Raw genomic sequence first — 21,447 nt, 5'->3', positions numbered from 1 at the left:
ATTGGTGCCTCGCAGCATACATTTAGTGCCCTTTTTGTTTCCCGCCCCTGCCCCTCAGACATCCTGAGTCCGCCACTGGTAAAGACAAAATGCAGGCTTGTATCAGAATCAATGCTTTAGTCTCACTTTTCCAAACAGAGATGCTAATAAACTGCCTAAAGCACAACACAACAACAACAAATTACTGGAACTTAATACAATCACAGAGGAAGCAAAGACGGCAGACTGCGGGCCGCAGGTACTGTAAACACCATCAGCTCTGTGTGACAGAAACTGTGTCGCTGCTTGATTTTGATTGCAGCAATCTTTATCACAATACCCAACCGGTGATTGCTGTAGTATTCAAAGAGGTGCCATTGCCCTCGGATTATAATAAAAGCTACAACTGAATGCGAGATTGAAATAATATTTAGATTTGTCTGGCCTCATCAGGTACCCCATGCAGCCACCGCTCACATTAGTGCACATCTAGACCCAAACACATAAACAGCTCAAGTATGGCAAAGGCCTCGTTCAGACCCGGTATAGACACGAGTCCTGAGTGATCCGATAACAAGTGCACAGCTGAAAACACTCTTTCATCCCTCACCATCTCCATTACACTTAAGGAACAGCACAACATTTCATCAACTGTAAAGGTGTCAAAGTTTATAAATACAGTGAACAGAAACCAATAAAAGCAACTTCTTTGTCGCCAATCGAGAAAATTCCCCAGACTCCCTTAAAAAAATGTTCAATTTTGTGATTTATTGAGTTAGGAGAAACTTTATAAACTTTGTGAAATGCTGTCGACAACACAATCTCAACTACCTGGGCCTTATTGTTGATTCAGCAAATGTCATACATCAGGACATACATTGTGTAAGAAACAGTGTGTCCGTTTGTGATGTTCAGTATATGTTTATTCGCATATAGAGCAGGTAAGTGAGATCCTATCACAATGTTATAGGAAAACTGGATGTTAAGTTTTGCAGTTCTTCTTTTTTTTATGTTTTACTTACATATATATTCAGTTATATGGGCTAGTTATACATTGTCATATATGGTGAAAAAAACACTCATGTGGAATTGCTTTCTGAGTTCATGTTCATCTGTTCACTTTTGTGTACATATGCAACTGGAGGCGTACGAATGTGATCTGAATAGAAAACTAATGTGCTTTTACATGCAGGCGTGGGCGGCCACAATATGCATTATACCTGGTTTAAGCGAAACTACTCAGACATTTTAAAACTGCAGCTGTTAACAGCAAAGTGCTGCGGTGGGTCAGAGACGTTTTAACTCCGAGACTCATGTTTAAAAAATATTTAATTCAAACTTAACTTTGCCATTAAAATAGAAAAAAAAATCACCGAGGCATGTGGGCTGCAGCTCTCCATGCCATACACGTGTGTGTATGTTTCTGAACAGCCTGAAGAGCTCACACACACACACACACACACACACACACACACACACACACATTCCCATTAGGATACATCCTGCTAACAAGAGAATAGAGCTGTGACTTCATTGTGACTCATTTTCTATGCTTAATTGTTTTTTTACACCCCCATATGTACTGTATGTGTTAATCTACATAAAAAAGTGTAATAAGACAGCTTATCAGCTTCCTGTCTACTAACAAGTCACCATGGTTGCAGGCTTCAATATCTAATCATGAGCTAAAAAAAATCACACCTCACACGCTCCTTGAGTGCTCCAGTTTTCTTCATCAGGATCAATAATGTTTCATTTCATCCGCTGCTTGTACCAAATTTTAAGCCCTAGTGTTCGCACATCGGGCTGCAAAGGTACCACAGGTGCCCTTTACTGTACCTCCAGGCAATGGACTCACTCTACCCTCCACCTCCTGACCTGCATGCTGTCGCTGTATTCCACTTAGCTCTCTTTTCTCTCTGCGACCTGGTCATCCTTCCATCCAGACCCACCTCCTCTGCCTCCCGGATTGGAGTGACCTCCCCGCCACGGCCAAAACATCAGACTCCTACATGCTGCATCTGTTAAAGCAGTACCTCATGTGTCCCTCTCTCCACTCAAGCTTTTCTACATTTGTAGTCTGAGGTGATCCTTCAACAGGATTGCCTTACATCTTATATTTACCTGTTTTCAGCCATGCTACTGCCCTGGCTCTAATGATGGTGGTGTCAGTCGGCCAAGGCTGAAATAATTCAGCAACTATCAGATGGATTGGAACAACATTTGATTCAGACATTCGTGGTCCCCTATGTTTGATAGTGGAAGTAAGAGCATTTCCACACAGACGATACAAAGAAAACTCAAGGGATGAGGACTAAAGAGCTGTGTAGCCTTAAGAAAACTACTTATCAGCGAGGCTAAACTAAATAAAATGCGTCAAGGGGTTGCTAGGGAGCATAAAGATTGGACTCTGGAGCAATGGAAAAAGGTCATGTGGTCTGATGAGTCCAGATTTACCCTGTTCCAGAGTGATGGGCGCATCAGGGTAACAAGAGAGGCGGCTGAAGTGATGCAGCCATCAGGCCTAGTGCCTACCGTAAAAGCCTGTGGGGGCAGTGTTATGATCTGGGGTTGCTTCAGTTGGTCAGGTCGAGGTTCAGCAACGTTATGTGCCCAAAACAGGAGGTCAGCTGACAACCTGGATTTCATCCAGGACCAGTTTTTTTCCATTAATGGATTTTTTCTTCCCTGATGGCAAGGGGCATATTCTAAGATGAATTGTGAGAGAGTGGTTCAGGGAGCACGAGACATCATCTTTACACACAGATTGGCCTCCACAGAGTCCAGACCTTAACCCCAGTGAGAATCTTTGGAGAGGACTTTACCCAGCAGCCCACTCTTCCATCGTCAATACAAGATCTTGGCGCAACAATGTATGCAGCTCTGGACGGAAATAAAAGTTGTGACACTGCGTACACGCTTCTCCAAACAATGCCACGGAGCATGCGTGATGTAAACAAAGCTAAAGGCGGTCCAACAAAATATTAATGTGTGACTTTTTAATTTTTTTTTGCTGATTATTCTAGACAGTGGTGTTGTAGCGTAGCGTACAATATTCGTATTACTGTAATCGTTTACAGTCCAAACATATGTACAAATTGTATGTTGATGCAAATGTAATCATGATTATAAACTTACATGACAAACATCCGGTTTTACTGCAGTTCTGTGTCTGGTTTGTCCAAATGGTGTTGCCGTACCTAGCTGTCAAAGCCGGCAGATAGATGTGCTGGCACCTTTACAGCTCAGATTGGGGAGTGACAACCACCGCTGTGCCCCATGTACACTGTCGACTCAGTCTTGTTATAATGTGTTGTCCTCATTCACCTCTATTCCCTTGATCAATGAATTTGTCAGTTAAGTGTAACTCTGACTGTTATTCCCCATTGGTATCATGTTTTTTTTTTTTTCTCGCACTTTTGGTGACTCTCGTGTCATTCCACTGCTGCTCACATTTCAAGTCACTCGAGGTGAGACCATCTGTTAAATGTATAAAATGTAAAAATGTAAATGCGGTGCCGTTGCTGCTCTGTACCTGCCAGATCTACATGACAGCCAGCGCATGGGGGAGCTGGCTCATCACCACATTCATATCCCCAAAAACCTCTGCTGGGACCATGACAGCACAGTCAATGTGGGTGAGCTGTAATCAGTACATGGGTGTCCTGGATAGTCTGTACTCTGCGGACGCTATATATATTGTAACAACGAACGAGTCAGGCAAGGGGGAGATCCTGCAGATGCAGAGAAAAACAAACATCCCGACATCCATTCCTTATGCACACACCGAGGCAAACGCTTTGGTATTTTCCAGAGAGACTCGAGTTCAACAGGAATAATAAAAAAAAAAAAAGCATGCACACAGACTCACAAACTGACAGCACCGTGCCTGCATCTCGTACCTGACAACGAAGGAGCGCCGCGGTGTGAAGCCGGGGTCATGGTCAAGCACTAGTTGGGGTGAAAGGTCAGCAGACAGGGCGATCCCGGAGCCTTCGAGGAGCAGGGTGACGTGGTCGGGGAGCAGCTCGGCGGTCTCCGAGGTGAAGGTGATGGAGAGGAGCTGGCCATAGCTGTGGGCTTGGTGACCCAGGAATTTCTCTGTTGGGGAGTGGGTAGGTTGGATGATAGAGAAGGTGAGTGGAGTCAGCGTTATTACTGAGGTGTCAACCAATGTTGTAAACACAGAGATGGAGTTGTGAGCATAGTGGTGGAAGCTGAATTAGTATTTTACTTTTTTTTTAGCAAAGCATTCAGAAAATATCCGGCCTGTTTTCTTTCCTCGAGGCCGGATGGGTACATGCTTTTTTGAGCTCACATGAAGCACTCCGGGAGTTTATGTGTAATTACCCACCCTCTCATCTCTGGCTCATTACAGCACATTAACAGGACTTCAAAGATCTTAGCCACCACTAGACACCCCGCCCATTCCGCTACCAACCCTCAAAACACACTCAAGATGTACTTTTTATATATAAAAATAGGCAAGAAATTTCCCTCAATCAATATGGAAATAAGTACAGCGTTGTTGTGCTCTAAACATGAGAAAATCATAACAATTTTCAGAAAAAAAAACAACAACCATGTTGCCATTCTCCACCAGCTCTGGGTGAGCGAGTGGGCAGAACTGACAGGTTGCACGCTTGGTTGCCACCTTGTTTTTGAGCGTAATCGTGTGTGAAGTACATCCTGAGCTCTTCTGGGGGTTGGGAGGGCTAAGGACTTGAGTGGGTGATTTTGCTTGCGAGGGGCCTCTGGCATCATTCGGAGCAATTTCGACTTGTCTGATCGTCTAATATGTGCCCGACCAACAGCCCCCTTTTATCATCTCTGCCGGGGCCCTCTGTACATCTCCGGCCCACTCTCACCGTGACATCCTTGACCAGATTAATCATTGTTTTTTTTTGTAACACTTGTAAGAGTCCACTTTTTGAATAGAAGTTACTGACTGCTGTTGGTGATGTATTACTCAGTGATGTGTTAAATTAATTACTTAAAGTTATTGCTTTTTTAAAAAGTTAAAAGCAATGTAATTATTATTTCAATTAAGTATAAACTTTCATCATTTCAAGTACGTCATGGTTCAATACATAATGCTTTTTGCTCTCACCAATCACTTAATTTGGTTTATTATAAATAACATTGTTTTATTAGTATTCTCGCTGTATCTCCCCAGCAACTATTCCAGCCGGAGTGGCATTAGCTATTTGTTTAGCTATAATGTAAGAGAGTTTAATTTAAATTGTTGTTTTGATGTGTTCAAGTGACGCATTACTGTGTCTCTGTTCTTTCTAATAAGCTGCAAGCGTTCACGAATAAGAAAGCAAACTCAATAGTCGAGGTGCTGCACCATTTTGTCAGCTCTTTAAATCAAAAAACACATCCGGCTTCCATCATACCTGTTAGCTTTTAAACAATTCAATCCACATGAGCGAGTGTGAGGATACATCAATAAATGAAGCACGACACACGGTGTTATTTAACAGCGGAGGTATGTGTAGGAAATGAAAAAGGCAGTGATAAAAGGGGAAAAGCTTCAATTACATGACTAATCAATAGCACTTTCTGTCCTCGGTCCGATACGGCATCGCTCACGTCAATGTGGCTTCAGAATCAATAGAAATAGATAATTACAGCCAATCAGGAGCGAGGGAAGCAGCTTAACAACCACCAATCATCACCAGCGAGGACAAAAAGCTTTCTCATGTGGAATGAGCTGCCACACATCTCAATGTAGTTTCAGAGTCAATACGTATTGATGACCAGGAATATAAAAAAACAAAAAAAACAGCCAGGACCGGAAAGAAAAAAGGCGAAGATTGAATCCATCACCAATTAGTGAGGAATGTCTTCAATGAGCCCTCGCCGGTTTAATATCTTAACCGTTGGAAAAACAACCGATATGGGTGAAAGGTCTAAATTAAATAACCGATCAATACTCACTCTGAGTTTGACAGGCCGACACTCACACCAGTGCAAATTCAGACCCAAACACATAAACAACTCAATCTGAGCATAGACTTTACATGTTTTCTGTTATGTATTTTTTAAAGTCTCTCCCTCCCTTTTTTTCCTCAAGGCTTAATTCAATATAAATATAAATGGGTATCTCCATATTTCAATTTATTATGCATATGTAAATATTTCTGCATAATATTCAAGAAAAATGATGATAAACATTACCTGCACTGCCTGGTGTAGTTTTAGAAAGAAGGAAGCTGCAGCTAGGTAGCTAGCTAAAAAGGATGGCGCTCATTTTGTTAAAGAAATACGGTGAGGACGTAGTTAAATCTTATGTGAGGAAAATAGGGGTTTGATAAATGGCTTTAATGTTCAGCAAGTTAAAATGTAGGGCTGAAAAGTGAAGCGAGCAAATAAAAGACAAATCGATAAATAGAAGCGTAAAATAATTATTTCATATGAGCCTGAAGCGAATAGACAAAACTGGATGTAAAGGAAAGATATACAGCTTTATATTCCTAACTAGCTGAATAGCTTATCAAAATATATTCAGTTATACTTACATAGTTATATATTGTCGGAGAAATCTAATTTCCTTACGACTGTAGACTGTGTTAGCCGTAATAAAACTTGATCTCTCCAGTCAGTCACTCAGACACAACCATACTCAAACTGCACTCATGAGAATAGCATCCGGCAGCAGATGCTCATTGTTGCATTAAGTTTAAAAATGAGATCAGTCTCAGCAGAGCCACTATTTTTTGGGGGGGGCAGCTGAGAAGAGGCAATTACCTATATTTGGGGAGTGACGCACTGTAATACTGAGTAATGCGAGAAACTCTTGTTCACAGAAAATAAAAGTCAACAGATATTACTTTTGAAATGATTAATAAGAAATACATACTGCGCATTCCTTGCATAACGGTGGGTAATGAGCCCAGTAATACTACTGTGTGACCAAGCTAATATTCTTTCCCTAAAGTGCTCCCTTATGGTCGTGAGTGGTTATGTTTCAGCTGTTGCTCGCTGGCTATTATTCTGCCGGTGTCTGATTTGCGTCAGTGTGGTTCCTCTGTGTGTGAGGATAGAGGTACCAAAAGCGTAATTACTCACAACCCTAATAGACCATCCAGGACTGGCCCCACTGGCGAGCCTCTCTCCAAAGTAATGAATCATTATGAAAAAAACAATGAAAGGATTATTCATGTGTAAGTGTGATCTGCTGTCTGTGCATTGCCATGGATTTATATTCATTATTCTATTTCACATGACAAATTGGAGAGAATTAAAAAGTTAAACAATCTTATGAATACCACAGCGTGCCAGCTGCACACGCGTCTCACAACACTGGGATTCACATTTTCTATATAACGTTAAGTGCGGTACTAAAACCACTTAGACGATAAACTGATTAATCACTCAATTTTAATAACTGATAATCAACTTATACATTAATGGTGCAATATGTCAAACTTTTTACTTAAAAACTTTATAAAAGTTATAAAAAAAGTTAGTGTTGTCTCTGCTGCACGAAACATGGACCTCTTTGACCACATGTCATCTACAGAAGTTAGCATGCTAACCGGCTCGCCCCGACGGTCCAAGGCTCCTGTGGTGGGGGTATTAACACCAACACTCCCTCATTGGTCCGAGCTCACAGTGCAGGTGTACTCGAGTCAGCTGATAGGACCACTTGCTACATGGCTAACTGAGCTAACTAGCAAAATGACAGCTGCAGTCAGCAAGAGTTAGCGATTATTCTGTTGATATGCCGCTGATTGTCATGAGACATTTTGAGAAAAACACTTTTGCTTTCTGTTGAGAGTTTAATCAGAAGACTGATACCACTATATACATATCATAAATATAAAGAGCTAGGCTACAATTAGCTTAGCTTGACATAAAGACTGGAAGAAGGGGAAAACAGCTGTCCTGACTCTGTCAAAAAGTTTAAAAAATCAGCTTTCCAGTGACCCTGTCTGATTATCATGTTTTAAAATGTTTTTTTAAAGTCGTGTTTTTACAAGTTTATATAATATATATATAATATTTTAATATTTAGCATACGAACTCATTCTCGAACCAGCAAAAGTGTGTCAAAGTATATCTATAAGCAAAGCTATTAACTATACCACTGTGAAGATTTTGTTTTTTGCACTGAACATCTTTGGCTTTTTGACTGTTGGTCAGACAGAACAAGCTACATTAAAGGTGCACTATGTAAGAATCGGCTACTCGAAAACAAATAGGGGACGGCATACATTTGTTTTTTACATACTGCACCTTTAAGATGACAACTTGTGCTCTGGGAACTGACAAATGGCATTGCTAATATATATATTATTTATATTGTTAATATAAATAATCAATATACTTAATACGCATGTATTTCAGTCCACAACTTGAGAAAATTGAATGGAAAAAAAACCAGAAGCATCAACTTGTGCCACTCATTTTGTTTCTATGACTCTGTCAGAATGATCTGAGGTCCACTCGCTGCGCTGCCACTGACGCTGTGCCAGGAAGGCATAAAGCCGCCATCACACCAAGTGATAGATGCCCGTATAACTTTTGGGGAACGGCAGAGGAGCTCAAAATCAATCAGGGAGGTTTAGACTTTGCTCCAACTAAATTAAATCAACTCAATTTCAATTTAATCACAGCTGCCTTGTACAAACACTGATCCCATCGAAGCTCCAACATCGACCACCATGCAGCAGACAGTCTGAGGGGCAAAGGCCCGATGGACAAACTTTAAACTTTTAAACAGGTGCAACACTGTCAGGACACCGAGTCTAACACTAAACTGGCACTGCCTGCAGGCACAATGTACGTGACCTGAAACAGAATTACATGCAAGGAAAGCTTCATAGTCGAGGGGACTCTTGAAGCAATATAAAGCACATACATATGCAGACTGGCACACACTGAATACGCCTATTCAGCCGATTATGTTGGATATAAATCTGATATAATAGAAATATAAATGCACTATTTTAAGACACAAACCTATCTGGTGTTCTTCAGGGGAGTAACGGGGGACAAAGTCAAGTGTTGAGCGGAGATCAAATCAGATGACTGGTCTCATCTCTGAGGGCTCTTGTCCAACCCACACACAAGTTGTCTAAGAGCCGAGGTACAAATGTCAATGAAGGAGTCATACTGTTCTTTTTTTAAGCGAGTGATTCGAAAATAGTTCTACACTTAAAAGAAATGTGAGGACTTTTCTGGTATGGATGTTTTTTCTATATGAGAGAAGACCAATGGGTGACACTGAAGGGTTATGAGTCAAGACTTGACAACTTTGTAAAGTCACCATGACGTCAACAGAAGTAGAAGTCTGTTATCGACGTTACAAAGTCATTTAAACGCTTGTATAAGATAGGCCAGCGTAGTTTACTGAGCCTTCAGCGTCTGCCCCATTGTGGCAACACCGTGGTCTGAAATGAATGACAATGCTGTGACAAAGTGCTATTGTCGCTCCGAACAGCCTTAAGGCCACAGCATGCTTCAAACAAAGCGCCTGTCAGTCGTGTCACAGCGTCTGAAAATCCCCTCATCCGACACCTGTCCGACGTAGGAATTGGCGAGACTGTGTCTCTGACACAGACAATCTAGCAGTCACATCCTCGCACTGATCGTCGGGTGTGTGGAGGTGAGACACAAGGCAGGGTGTGAATTTCTCTCTGAAGCTCTCTTTATTTATTCTTCACACAACTGCAGTGCCTCTGTCACCTTTTGTGTGTGCAACCAAGTGCAACAGCCTGAATGGGAATGAAGACACTGACCAAAGATTCAGTGTGTCAAGACAACAGAACACGCAAAAGACATACCTCCCGGCTGCCTCCCCGAGAGCTCTATTAAGGCCTTTGAGTGTGGCCGTTTGGAAAGGGTATCAACACTTTCACCTTTAGACATAATCAGACAAAATGTCGTACGACTGAGTTTGTCTCGAGCATACTAAACTCTTTACTCTCCCACTCGAGCCTCAACTCAAGCGCTCCTTCACCTTTTAAGTTAGTTGACTTTCCCTCTGCTTGTCTTTCTCTCTCTCTTCTTCTTTCTAGCTCTCCACTCAGCTCTCTCATTTCCCTCCGCCACATCTCCTTTCTCTTTTGCTTATGTTTCCGGATGACAAGGCCGGCAGACTGGATTACGTGCAGACCTAGGTGCAGGTAGCACTCAGGTTGCGTGAGGCTCTTACCGGCAATTGTAGCCTGAATCGGAGTGACAGGTAGCCCGGAGCTGCTCTCATGGATCTTTGCTCCTCTTACTCTCTTTGCCACTCCTCAACTGAACGCAAGAGCAACCATATGCTGCTTTCTTTCCTTCTTCTGCAGGGTTATTTCATTTAAATTCTGTCTCTTTTCCTTCAGTCTCCCTGTTGCTTCTGGCTTAGCAAGGTTGGCCTGTGCTGCAGATATGAAAAGGATCAACATTGCAAGCTTCTCAACAGATGGCTGTAAGGACTTATGCTAGATGATGTCCCCTTCAGCACGAAAGCTGGCTCAGCCAAGAGAGCCGTAGTTACTGTCCAGCAGATTCAAGTGGTGACCACAGTTGTTGGAGGCAGGTCAAAGCAACTGTTTGGGGAGGTACTTCATGTTTGTCTATGATAGTTTCTGGCAGCTGCGCTCAAGTGTTCAGTCTGTTGAGTCACCACGGGGACTTGAACTCCGCCTGTGTCAACCGTCAAGCAGATGTCCAGGATCAGGAGGCGGACAAGTGGCAGTGCACATGCTTCAGAGGAAGACCGCACACCCAAGTGCACTCACACAAAACAGATTCACACGTACATACATTTATTATGTCTCGAGCAGGCATACACACCGGTAGTGAAAGGGAAATAGGGGGAGAGGACGAATCAAAATGTTTTCAAGGAGCAATTCTGATTCGTGATTGGATCGTCTGATGGTCATTTGACAATCAAGGTAAAGTGGTGAAGGGGGTGAAAGAGTGAGGCGCCATGTTGGCCTGATTGTCGGGGGGAATTCAGGAAACTCAAGTGAAATTCTTGATTTATTGTTTCTTTCCCTGTTGCATTGGCTGCTATTTCTGTAGCTGGCTGAGCTACGCAGATCCCAAACACTCCTCTCTCTCTCTCTCTCTCTCTCTCTCTACTAATTCAATAGAAAAAGCCAATGATTGAATCCTGTCCCTCGTGTGACAGCCGAAGCCCAAGACAAACTACGGTGACAAACAGATTCATTGGAATCACAGAAAAAAATGCATTTCGTATGATGTTCAATGTGGAGTTGCCACTCAGAATTATCCCTCACTCTGCTGGAGAACACAGTGGAGGGATTTCAGCACAAACACAAATTAAAGGCGGAAAAAAGGAGGCGAGACAGCGTCGGAGAGAGAGAGAGAGAGAATTCCAGCGCTGCTTCCAAAGCCGCTGCCACTCCGCTCTAATCTTTAAAGTAACTGTACACATGCACCACTACGAAAAAGAAAAAAAGGGGCGAGAGAAAATGAGATCATTAATAGGGATGGCAAGGAAATAGATTTGTGCATTTATTATGTGGAGAAACAACATAAACAAGCACTGTGCGAAGTAGATAAGCAGGCTGCCACAAAGCTGCTCTCGGCCAGTTGGGCCACTAATCTGTGTGTTGTGGCCTACAGAGACGTTACTATAGACCGTGTGAAGAAGAAAGCAACTTTTAAAAACACTATTAACTATGTGCATTTATAATTACACACACACATATATATATGGAAAAGCATGCAAGCATTCATTATGGACTTATGCACATGTCACGTGTAAGTACGCACACATGCACAGCCGTGACTTATCAACGCATTCGTAATGACATTCTGGAAATCATGCCTGACCACCAGGCTTTGTCACGTCCCGCTGTAAGCGTTTCATCTTTCTAAAAAAAGATGCCCCCGAATGGAGTCGTTCTCTGTGATTGCGCGTATTGGGCATAAAACCTCCAGGATGCGGAGTTAATGGGATTGCTCCTGTTTTGCTTCTGGCTGCGGACTGCCGTGGTGGCTGGAGGGGCTGCGAGTTGATGGCTGGAACCGACTTAGTGGAGACAAGAAGAAACCAAGCCAATTTTTACTTTGTTGCTTCTCCAGCATGGCCAAGACATCCAATTCCATCAGGCCCTTGCTGCTGGGGCGGCTGATAGAAATGGGCCCTAAGTCCTGTAGCCGGGCCAGCTTAGTCCCTTATCTTCTAATGGCTGTGATAGCGGATTGGGGGAAATGGTGTCAGAATAACTGCTGTGTGACCCGCTGCCAAAGACCCTGATTAATCTCACTAAGGAACAACAGGAACAAGCTATGGCTATTATAGATGATCTACTATCATTTACATATTTACTATAATAGCAACAACTGGAGGATTTATTATGTCGTATCATAAGAGTCAACAAAAGGGATTGTAACCCACCCATTTAAACCCAAGCTGAGGTAACAATCTGTCCTCACGGCTGAGCTCAAATCTCTATTATTTTGTTTGTCTGACTCACCGGGGGCTTTGTAGAAGCCGATGTCTTCCTCAGTAAGAGGCAGCAGGTAGACTTCACCTTCCTTCCACAGCAGGGGGTACTCCTGCCCTCCGGAGAACTCTCCTGACCAGCCATCCTGATCTGAGGGGGAAAAAGACGACAAAACATGAATCACAGCTGCATTCCTCTGCATCGCATACTGATAGTCGGTGTTCAGATGATTTTTCCGTTGGTTTCATTGTATTTATTTAATGTATGACCAACATAGAAGAACAATAACTGTGTACAGTGACCTTGAGAACCTCAGCACTCTGCAAGTAAAGAAAACACATGCAAATGCAGATGCTGCAAATACAAGAAATACAACCATATGGAGAAAACACAGGCGAAGTCAGAAACCCTCCGAGTTGTTACAGAAAAACTAAGTTTGTGACCAAGTTACAAAACCAAGTTTCTAGAGTTTTTCTTCTGCTTGTGGCTTTACATGAAAACAGGGTGCTTTTTCCTGTCCACTGACTTCTTACGATATATCATTATATTAATGAGATATAGTCTTTGACAATACTATTTGTGTCCGGTGAGGGTTTGCATGCTTGTTTGCGTGTGAGGTAAATCAGAATTAATATTTCTCTTGGTTGTCATCTATTTTGAAGCAGTGACACACAGCTGGACAGACGTATATAATGGACAAAGTCTCTCTCTCTCTCTGTCCATGCTATGCATAAATCATAATAATAACAAATATGTAAATATATATATATATATTCATTTGAATGGCCATTGTTAATGCCTTTATAAACTCTCCCCAACACAAACTTAATTGTCTCAGTCGACAATGGACTTCATCATTTTATAGTCATGCTACAGTTTGCTGGGCTGTGCTGCAAAACTTTGAACCTCCACATTTTGATGTATATATAAAATTGCTTGTGACATCTTAAAAGCCGCTTTGGCACACAATAGAATATACCGAGATAGGAATTATGATCCATATCCCCCAGCCCTACTGTGATTAAATATACCTGCTGCACACAAGGTGTATAAAAAAGTAATGTTGTGCATATTATCTGCAATAATATCTGAATCATGCAATCAGAATGTTACAACCGAACGCAAATCATTTTCTAGCATCAGTGTCAGGAAGTCAACTTCAGTTCAGTCCTATTTTAGTTGTATTGTCTTGAGTCTGAATCTCATTTTGTTATGCTGCATATTTGTTGTGTGTAGTAGTAGTAGTATGAAGCCTTTTGTGGCTCCAGAGGATAAATTTGCTTGAGTTGCATTGTGGGTAATGTAGGCACCAGGTTTTGAAAAGCAGTCTACTGGTCTAACGTTGCCCCTATAACCCTGTTGGACTCATTATGGACAGTATGAAAACAAGGAGTCATAAACCTTTTTTTGTTCCATGCATTCTTCTTTCTTTTTTAAAACACGCTGCCTACATTACCCACAATGCAACCTAGCCACTAGGTGACATCACTGGAGGCAGTTTATCACCTATAAATAAAAGCACAATAAACTATCGTAGTGAGGGGAAAATGAAGAGGTTGCAAAAACAAAAAAAAACAAAGTAAACATCGTTGGTCTTGTTAATTTTAGCAGTGTTATTACAATCCCCACAGGCTGCTGAGCCTCAGACATACCTTCCAGGAAGTCAGAGGTGATGTTGAAAGCAGCGTAGTGATTGGACGAGGAGCAGGCCAACGAGTGGCCGAAGCAGAAACACGGCTTGCAGCCTGCGGGGCTCCCTCGTTGTAGGTTGAAAAAGCCTGGCTTGCATCTGCAGGTACACACACATAAACACACACCCTCATCTATAAAAAAGTTATTAACATGCAAATGCTGCACACAAGCCTCATTGCAGCTATTTACTACAACCTTGCCGTAGTGTTGTTCCCACTAATCTCTTTAAGCTGTTCTCGGGGTGGCAGCGTTAAGGAATAAGGGACCGAGCGTGGCTCCGTGGCTCAGCTGCAAGGACCCTGAGTGCTGACCTACAGACACCAGCTGGCATAAGGGTGGGACAGGAACACTGCGAAAAATCAGCCACTACACTGGTCACATTACACAGGAGAGGGCCCTGCTCAACCAGCCGTGAAATCAGGGGAAAAAAAAAAAAGTCAACAAAGTGGGAGCGCAGCATTATTCAATAGTTTGAGACCCGGGGCTGTGTGTATTGCTGATGTCACAGTGAGTTTATCAGAGTGATCCTGTGTCCTGGAGGAGCAGGGTGGAAACAGACAGGGAGAGGCAGACTCGGTTATTGACATGTCGGTACAGGCGTGTTCACTGTCCATGTCGTCCAAATGACGGGATAGCCCCAGAACAGAAAGCAGTTTTATTCTTCAGGCTTTTCTTTTTAAGTCCTCTGCTGCACCTGTAGGATGTGCACACCTGTCTGCTGGGTGCAACTATTTCACATTACTATTAAATCTAGGAGGTGATCGCCCTGAAAATGCAGACTTTAAAGATCATGAACGTGATGAAAGAAGTATTCTATACATAAGCTGATAAAACCCTTAGTAATTGCTTCAGTTGTTCTGGTTCTGGTTGCCTTGGCAACATAAGGGAAGTACGCAGCAACCTTATAACGCACCTGTCACAGCTGTGTCCCTCGACGTTTGTCTTACAGAGACAGCGTCCGTCCAGAGGGGAGCAGTGGTCGACACTCCCGCTGGGGTCACACTCGCACGGCCTGCAGACGACAGGTGACCAGTGTGAAGATGAAAGATGTGCGTACACTCGGACAGTATGTGGGAGAAAAAACATTGTTATTGAGCAAGAATTTTTTTTAAACAAAAGGAAAAAAATAATGTGATTCTCTACACGTTGCCCTCTTCCAGATCACAGATGGTCGGCTACACACCAGCAGCCCAGGACACAGCGGGGCGTCTTGCTCAAGGACACATCAACAACATGGATACTTGTCTTGAGGGCTCGAACCTGAATCTCCCTAATGACTGGTCGACCCTGCCAGTTTATTTAAGTCATCAGAACGTTCATTTAAAACTGAAATTTAAAGTCAGCGTGAACAACCTTGATAAAAGCGAGTGTACGGGGTCAGCCGCGGGGACATGGACGGTGTCAGAATGTGTTTGATCACCTTCATTGATTGATTACTTTTGTTTGAAACCGTAACGCAGGATCTGTTTTTTAACGAGGCGCTATTACAAATAATTCAATTATCACAAGGCAGGCCGTCTCTACTTGTTTCTGCTCCAGTGGTCTGCGTAATTCACACCTCCACTCAACAAGCCTGATTTTGCGGCATGAATGACAGACACCAGTGTGTGTGTGTTTGTGTGTACAATATGTCTCTCTCTCTGTGTGTGTGTATGCATATACAGTATGTTGGAATGTGTGCATGCATGTTCTGTATGTTTGATAGTTTTGCCCATGAGAATAACTCTTAGTAAACAAAAGATTGTGATATTCAATGAAGGACATGAGTTTCCAGGGTTACAAATGAGATCTCAGTCAGTAATCCTTTTCAATAAAGCTTCCTTTATCTTGAGCCTCACTTTAAACCTGCTTTAAATGATGTTTTTGGCCATTTGTGAGAAGCTGTAAATGCAGCATTGATATGTTATTACCCCCCGAAGCTCCAATGGCAGAAATAGGTTTTCATTAACGTATAATCACCTGAAAATCGTGTTTTCATTACCCTAGAATGAGCCTACAGAGAGAGTGGGTCCGACATGTTGCACCACCATGTTCTACAGTAGCCCAGAAGGGACAAACCCTGACACTGGCTCTAGAGAGGGCCTTTTGCATCTTTGGTGGCCACTGGGAGGGTGAGCTGAGAGGTGGTCAGTTTACTGCAACCTGCCACCACACCACTAGATGCCACTAAATCCTACACTCTGGACCTTTGATGCACTTAACATGTTAACTATTTCCTGTATACACCGAGGAAGGAGTAACATTAGCATGCATTTGGAGATGTGGCTAATGAAAGTCCAATATTTACTCCCAATTTAACAGAGGAAGCTGCTGAGAAATATACCTGACTCTTTATCTTCAAGGATAAGTTGACTCAAAAATGAAAATTCAGTCATTATCAACTCACACTGAGAAAAAGTCAGGTGAAGTTTCGAAGTCCACAAAGCATTTCCGAAGCTTCACAGCAGAACAGTGTTGCAGCATCCTCTTAACCGACTGAAGTAGCTGGGTAGCCACATAAAATAACTTCATACAGCTTATTGAGCGTAACCCAAATCTCCAGAAGCCCTGAGATCCCAGATTGATTTGAGAAAGAAATTATTTACAACCTCGATGCACAGTCGAGCTTGTGCACCCGCTTCATATGGGATCTGCACTAACACTTTTAGCTTAGCAACCGCAGTGAAGATTTCGGCTTTAAAAAGGATGTAAATAACATCTTTTCAAATCAATTCTGGGATCTTGGGACTTGGATTAGGTGGTCCCATTTTGTTTATCTTTATTTTTTAGTTTTTAGTCCCCATCCACCTCAGTTGTTCAGGAGAATGTTGTCACGCTGTTTTGCCATGAAGCTCCAGAAATGTTTTGTGGACACCTGACTTCCTATCCGCTTGGGAATCGAAGGTGTAGATAATGACTGAATTCTCATTTTTGGGTGGACTTAGTCTTTAAGCTAATATCTTCTTATGCTGCTATCGGTTCAGCAATGTTCACCAGCTAGTGGCTAACCTTGCCTGTCTGCTGTTTGGTGCCTTTTTGCTGAAAAAAGATGCATGCTGCAGCTGGAAGAGGCTGGATTCGTCACTACGAGCTGCCCTTGTCACATCACAAATAGTCATTTGATTCACTGTTAAGACAAAAATACTGATTCTAGCAGCTTTAGTCACAAGAATATATGTTACATTTCTTTGTTAAAAGCTAAAAACTGAACATCCATGGTTGTGTTTAACAGTGAGTCCACGTCTGTTGTCACAGTGTCCACAGTTAGGTGGTAGAAATAATTCTAACACCAAACAGTCATTGATATGCTATTCAGCACCATCACAACTTAGCATTCCCTTGGCATGTAGAGGAGGTCAGGGGGAGCTAGACTTCTTATGAATATAAATACTGCAACATACTTCTCACACTCAACGCACGCACACACTCACACACATGCACAATCATATGCATTTACATGCCGGCTCGTATGCGGCGCATACTTAGTAAGAGAGAGCTCTGGGGTCGGAGAAAGTTGGACCGTGCTTTTCATCATCAAAATGTATGCAGCAGGTCAGTGCATCTTCAGGCTGCAACAAAGGGCACAGTGTGCAAAGCCTCAGAGGTGAAACCGGCTCATATCTAAGGAATGAAAACAACTCCGGCTATCTTGTAATAAATTATAACCCTCTGAGCTCATTCTTGTAGCATACTGAAATGATCAAAAACAGAGCGACGTCGAAAAATATTTCAATAGATGTGTTAAGTTTTTGTTCTTCGTGAGGGGCTCCACCTCAAATAATAGACAACAATTGCAATCAGCCAATCAATGTGACAATTCGGAGAGCTTTTTCCAATCAGGGATCAGCAAAAATACACCAAACAATAACTCTTTAAATACAATGGAGGCATTTATTCACCACTTAACTACTACTGCTAAATAAATCAATATTGTAAATGAAGAAAAACAGAGTGAAATAACATTCTGATAAATAGTTTGTGACAATAAAAAAAATGGATTCAGGATATTTAAGTCGATGAAAGCAGATTACAAATGGGATTATATTTAGAAAAAGTACGCTGACCTTCCCTAACTAGACATGAAGCATTATTCATTCGAGTGTCTTTGGAGGACAGCAGAGAAGTTTCTCCTTCGGATCGGCTGCAGCAAAAGCTTACAGTGAAGTTTCTGAAGGCAGTGAAGGCTGGATCCTGTCACCATGGTAACAGATGGAGGAGACCGCATGTTCCCTGGCTCGGTTCTGAGGGATCTTCAAACAGCAGGTCTTTTACTCTTGGTCTGGACGGCTGGCTGACTGACCAACCAACCAAGACGCCGACCATGTGCAGCAGCTCATAGCAACGATTTCGCTAAAACCTGTGATTTCCTCACTCTCCATTTTCACATCCACCAGACATGCAACATTAGCATTCATGTGGGGTTAATGTTAAGAGGCTGTCTCGATGGATGTCCAATGTTCTCTTTATAATTTACCCCTTTTTTCTCTACTCTTGAGGAAAATAGCTAGTTGTTTAGCAGCTAAGTGTTCAAGTATGTTCAAAATTGCGGGCTGTAAAAAACAAATCAAATCAAATCAAATCATGGCAACGTTGTGTAATAATTCTCTTTATTCAACACAAAAACCAAACCCCTCTCACAGCATACATAGCCATTCAACCACTGCTGATGTAAGAACATAAACAGCAGCTTTGTACTGTGTAGTTACACAATATAAGATATGGTTATAAGGAAAATGTCCCTCACATTACCAACCCTTTAACTGTCATCCACGTGTGGACAGAGCGCTACGGGAATGAATCCTAAAACCCAGAAATAAGTTAGCATTTCTACTCTTCCAGTTCCCTCATCTTGAGGGCAAAGTATTTTTTTGAATGGGTTTTTGATTAAATGCCTGAAAAAAGGTCTGTGGTCGACAAAAACGTAAGCGATTTACACTTACAGAGGGTGGCGTCAATCTGCTCACTAGTCTGTTTCTATAGGCCGATTTTAGTTGCAAACCTGATCAAAGTAAAGTGTGTATGTAGCCGGGAACTCAGTGGTAGTCAAATTGATGTCATGCGACCGCGATGTAAATCATGTAAAGCCTAATATTAGCTTTGTACTTCTGGCAATTCTTAAATCATGTACTGTCAGTGGTCAAGATGATTCTGCTTCACAAAGCGTGCAAGTATCATAAAGTTGTGTTTGCCACAGACCTTATATTCAGCAATAATCCAAAATCCAATCGAAACATCTCATTGGTTTTTGTCGGGGGAAACAGGGCGACGATCACTTCTGGGTCGACTTACAAAGTTGCTTCATCCCTGCAGCACTCTAACCCCCTAAATATCAGACATATACCGTATACTTGCAGCCTTTGACAACACATAGTAAATTATCCAAGGCTTAACAAAAATATTGCAGATGAAATGCAGATTATAAACCTGATGATCAATCAGATTGTGATAAACATCAATACCTTCCGACTGTCTCGTCTGATAACACAGAAAACGGACTATAATTTTAGCGCGGTGATAATAATACTGATGAAGCAAAGAGTAAAGAGCAAAAGAGGCAGCAGACGGCGACCACACAGGAATTTCAGAGGTGAAATGACCCTAAAACACCCTGCTCTGGGTTTGATTGAAATATTTGTTAAAGCGCTCTGGGTTGCCTTGCGTGTTGCAACGGTTGTTAGCGGTTTGATACTGTATTTGGCACAATGTGGCGCCTGCTGATAAGAAGGTCACTAATTCACAGCGGTGTCACATGGAGAAATGAGAATCGTCTTGTTTACGGCGGCTTTGTAGTTTGATAAATTCAGGCTTGGGGAATGTTAGATGGTAAACCTGCAAAACAGGGAAGATTTATTAAGTCTGTGTCTGTGTTAACCCCTCTTCCTCATATATTTTTTAAAATGTCTTTGGTTAATATTCGCTTTTGTTTTCGTGAGTCTTGTGCCTCAAAATGTCTCCGTGTCGATGACTGTGTGCGCTGCTCACCTGCAGCCACCGGGGCCCAGCGAGTGATATCCAGGCAGACACGTGTCACACTTCAGGCCTGTCACGCCGACTCGACACGCACACCTTCCCTCTACATCACACTGCAGACTCAGTGTACCTGTGAGGGACGTCAGACAGACGGGTGAAGGAAGAAAAAAAAATTAGAAGGGAATGTAAAGGGTGCACAGATAGAGCGAGGACAAAAGGGAAACAGGTGGAGAAAGAAGACTTCAGAATCCAAAAAGGTTACTGGTAAAATACACTTAAACGGTCAGTACAGCGTTAATGATGTTTCATAATGGCGACCCGTTATTGAATTCCTGTTCAGAAACCCCAGAGATGAGCTTGAAGAGCAGGGTGTAACCTCGCAACCGCACTGTATCTGACATACTGTAGCTTTAGTTAATGGAGAAAAAAGACCAGCTGTGGACATGAAAGGAAGAGTAAGCCTGATGGAGCCTGCTATAACCTTTTATCAATATAATGGACTCCAACATCTCTGTGCAATCACCTCGCACTACTCAGGACACATAGAGGGGAAGATTTCTGATGTATTTGTTCAATTCTTTCTCTGGGTTCTGGACGACGGTGCAATTAGGGGCCCCAAACATTTAAACGTCGCTCGGCCGAAAATGAGACCGTGTTAAATGAAGACACGAGATGTACCAGCTGATAACGAGTCAACTGGTCATTGATTTTCTGTAATGGTCACGGGACGCTGAGGTGAAGACGAATCTGATGAGATCCGCGAGACATGAGACGAACAAGATTGTGTAAATTATGAATCAGAGGAAGATTCTACTCTCAGGCGAGGTTTGGCACTTGAATAGTGTGAAAGACTAAATATTAATGTGGTGCTATTAATGATTTAAAAACATTTGGCCATAAAATTTGCAACAATTAATCCTGCGAGTCCTTTTTTTGTCGAGTTAAATCTTGCTTATGGTGCGTTATTGCGCCAATGCAGAAATCCAATTTAACCATAATTACATTTTCTCGCGTCGGGGGGAAAAAACAAAAGTAGTGAGTAATGATATTGGCACGGATTATAATTAGGGGTTTTTTTTTTTAAGTTATTATCAAAACAATTAAGGGTTTTTGCATCGGCGGCTCACCATTAATATTGCAGTTGCAGGGCAGGCAGGGCTCCTCTGCAGATCTCCTGTAGTGGTTCTCTCTGCAGCGCTCACAGTGGGGCCCATCAGTGTTGTCTCTGCAGCTCACACAGCGCCCCCCACTGCCGGTGCTCCGGTACTGCTCGGCGTCGAACACGCAGTCGTCTGACCTCCCACTGCAGTTGCACTCTGAGGGAAGGAGAGCGAGGAGGAGGAGGAGAAAGGGCAAAAAGGTCAAATGAGGGGAGAACGAGGAAACGGCAGCCACGAGGAAAAAAAAAAAG

The 21,447-nt window shown here is 42.5% G+C and overlaps 1 protein-coding gene across 1 annotated transcript in view; it reads right to left on the bottom strand.

The window, feature by feature from the left end:
* Positions 1-21,447, bottom strand: part of lamc3 (laminin, gamma 3) — a 116,116-nt gene that overhangs the window by 47,461 nt on the left and 47,208 nt on the right. The window contains exons 5-10 of the mRNA XM_073478265.1: positions 21,164-21,352; positions 20,049-20,166; positions 15,001-15,099; positions 14,048-14,184; positions 12,426-12,545; positions 3,882-4,080 (exon numbers count right to left, since the gene is read on the bottom strand). Coding sequence (XP_073334366.1) covers positions 3,882-4,080; positions 12,426-12,545; positions 14,048-14,184; positions 15,001-15,099; positions 20,049-20,166; positions 21,164-21,352 — 862 coding nt within the window. The remainder of the gene's footprint in view (positions 1-3,881; positions 4,081-12,425; positions 12,546-14,047; positions 14,185-15,000; positions 15,100-20,048; positions 20,167-21,163; positions 21,353-21,447) is intronic.

Source organism: Pagrus major, chromosome 12 (assembly GCF_040436345.1).
Source record: "Pagrus major chromosome 12, Pma_NU_1.0".
Lineage (NCBI taxonomy): Eukaryota > Metazoa > Chordata > Actinopteri > Spariformes > Sparidae > Pagrus > Pagrus major.
The sequence above is the reverse complement of the archived record's forward strand: the minus strand, read 5'-3'. Positions and strand labels throughout refer to the sequence as shown.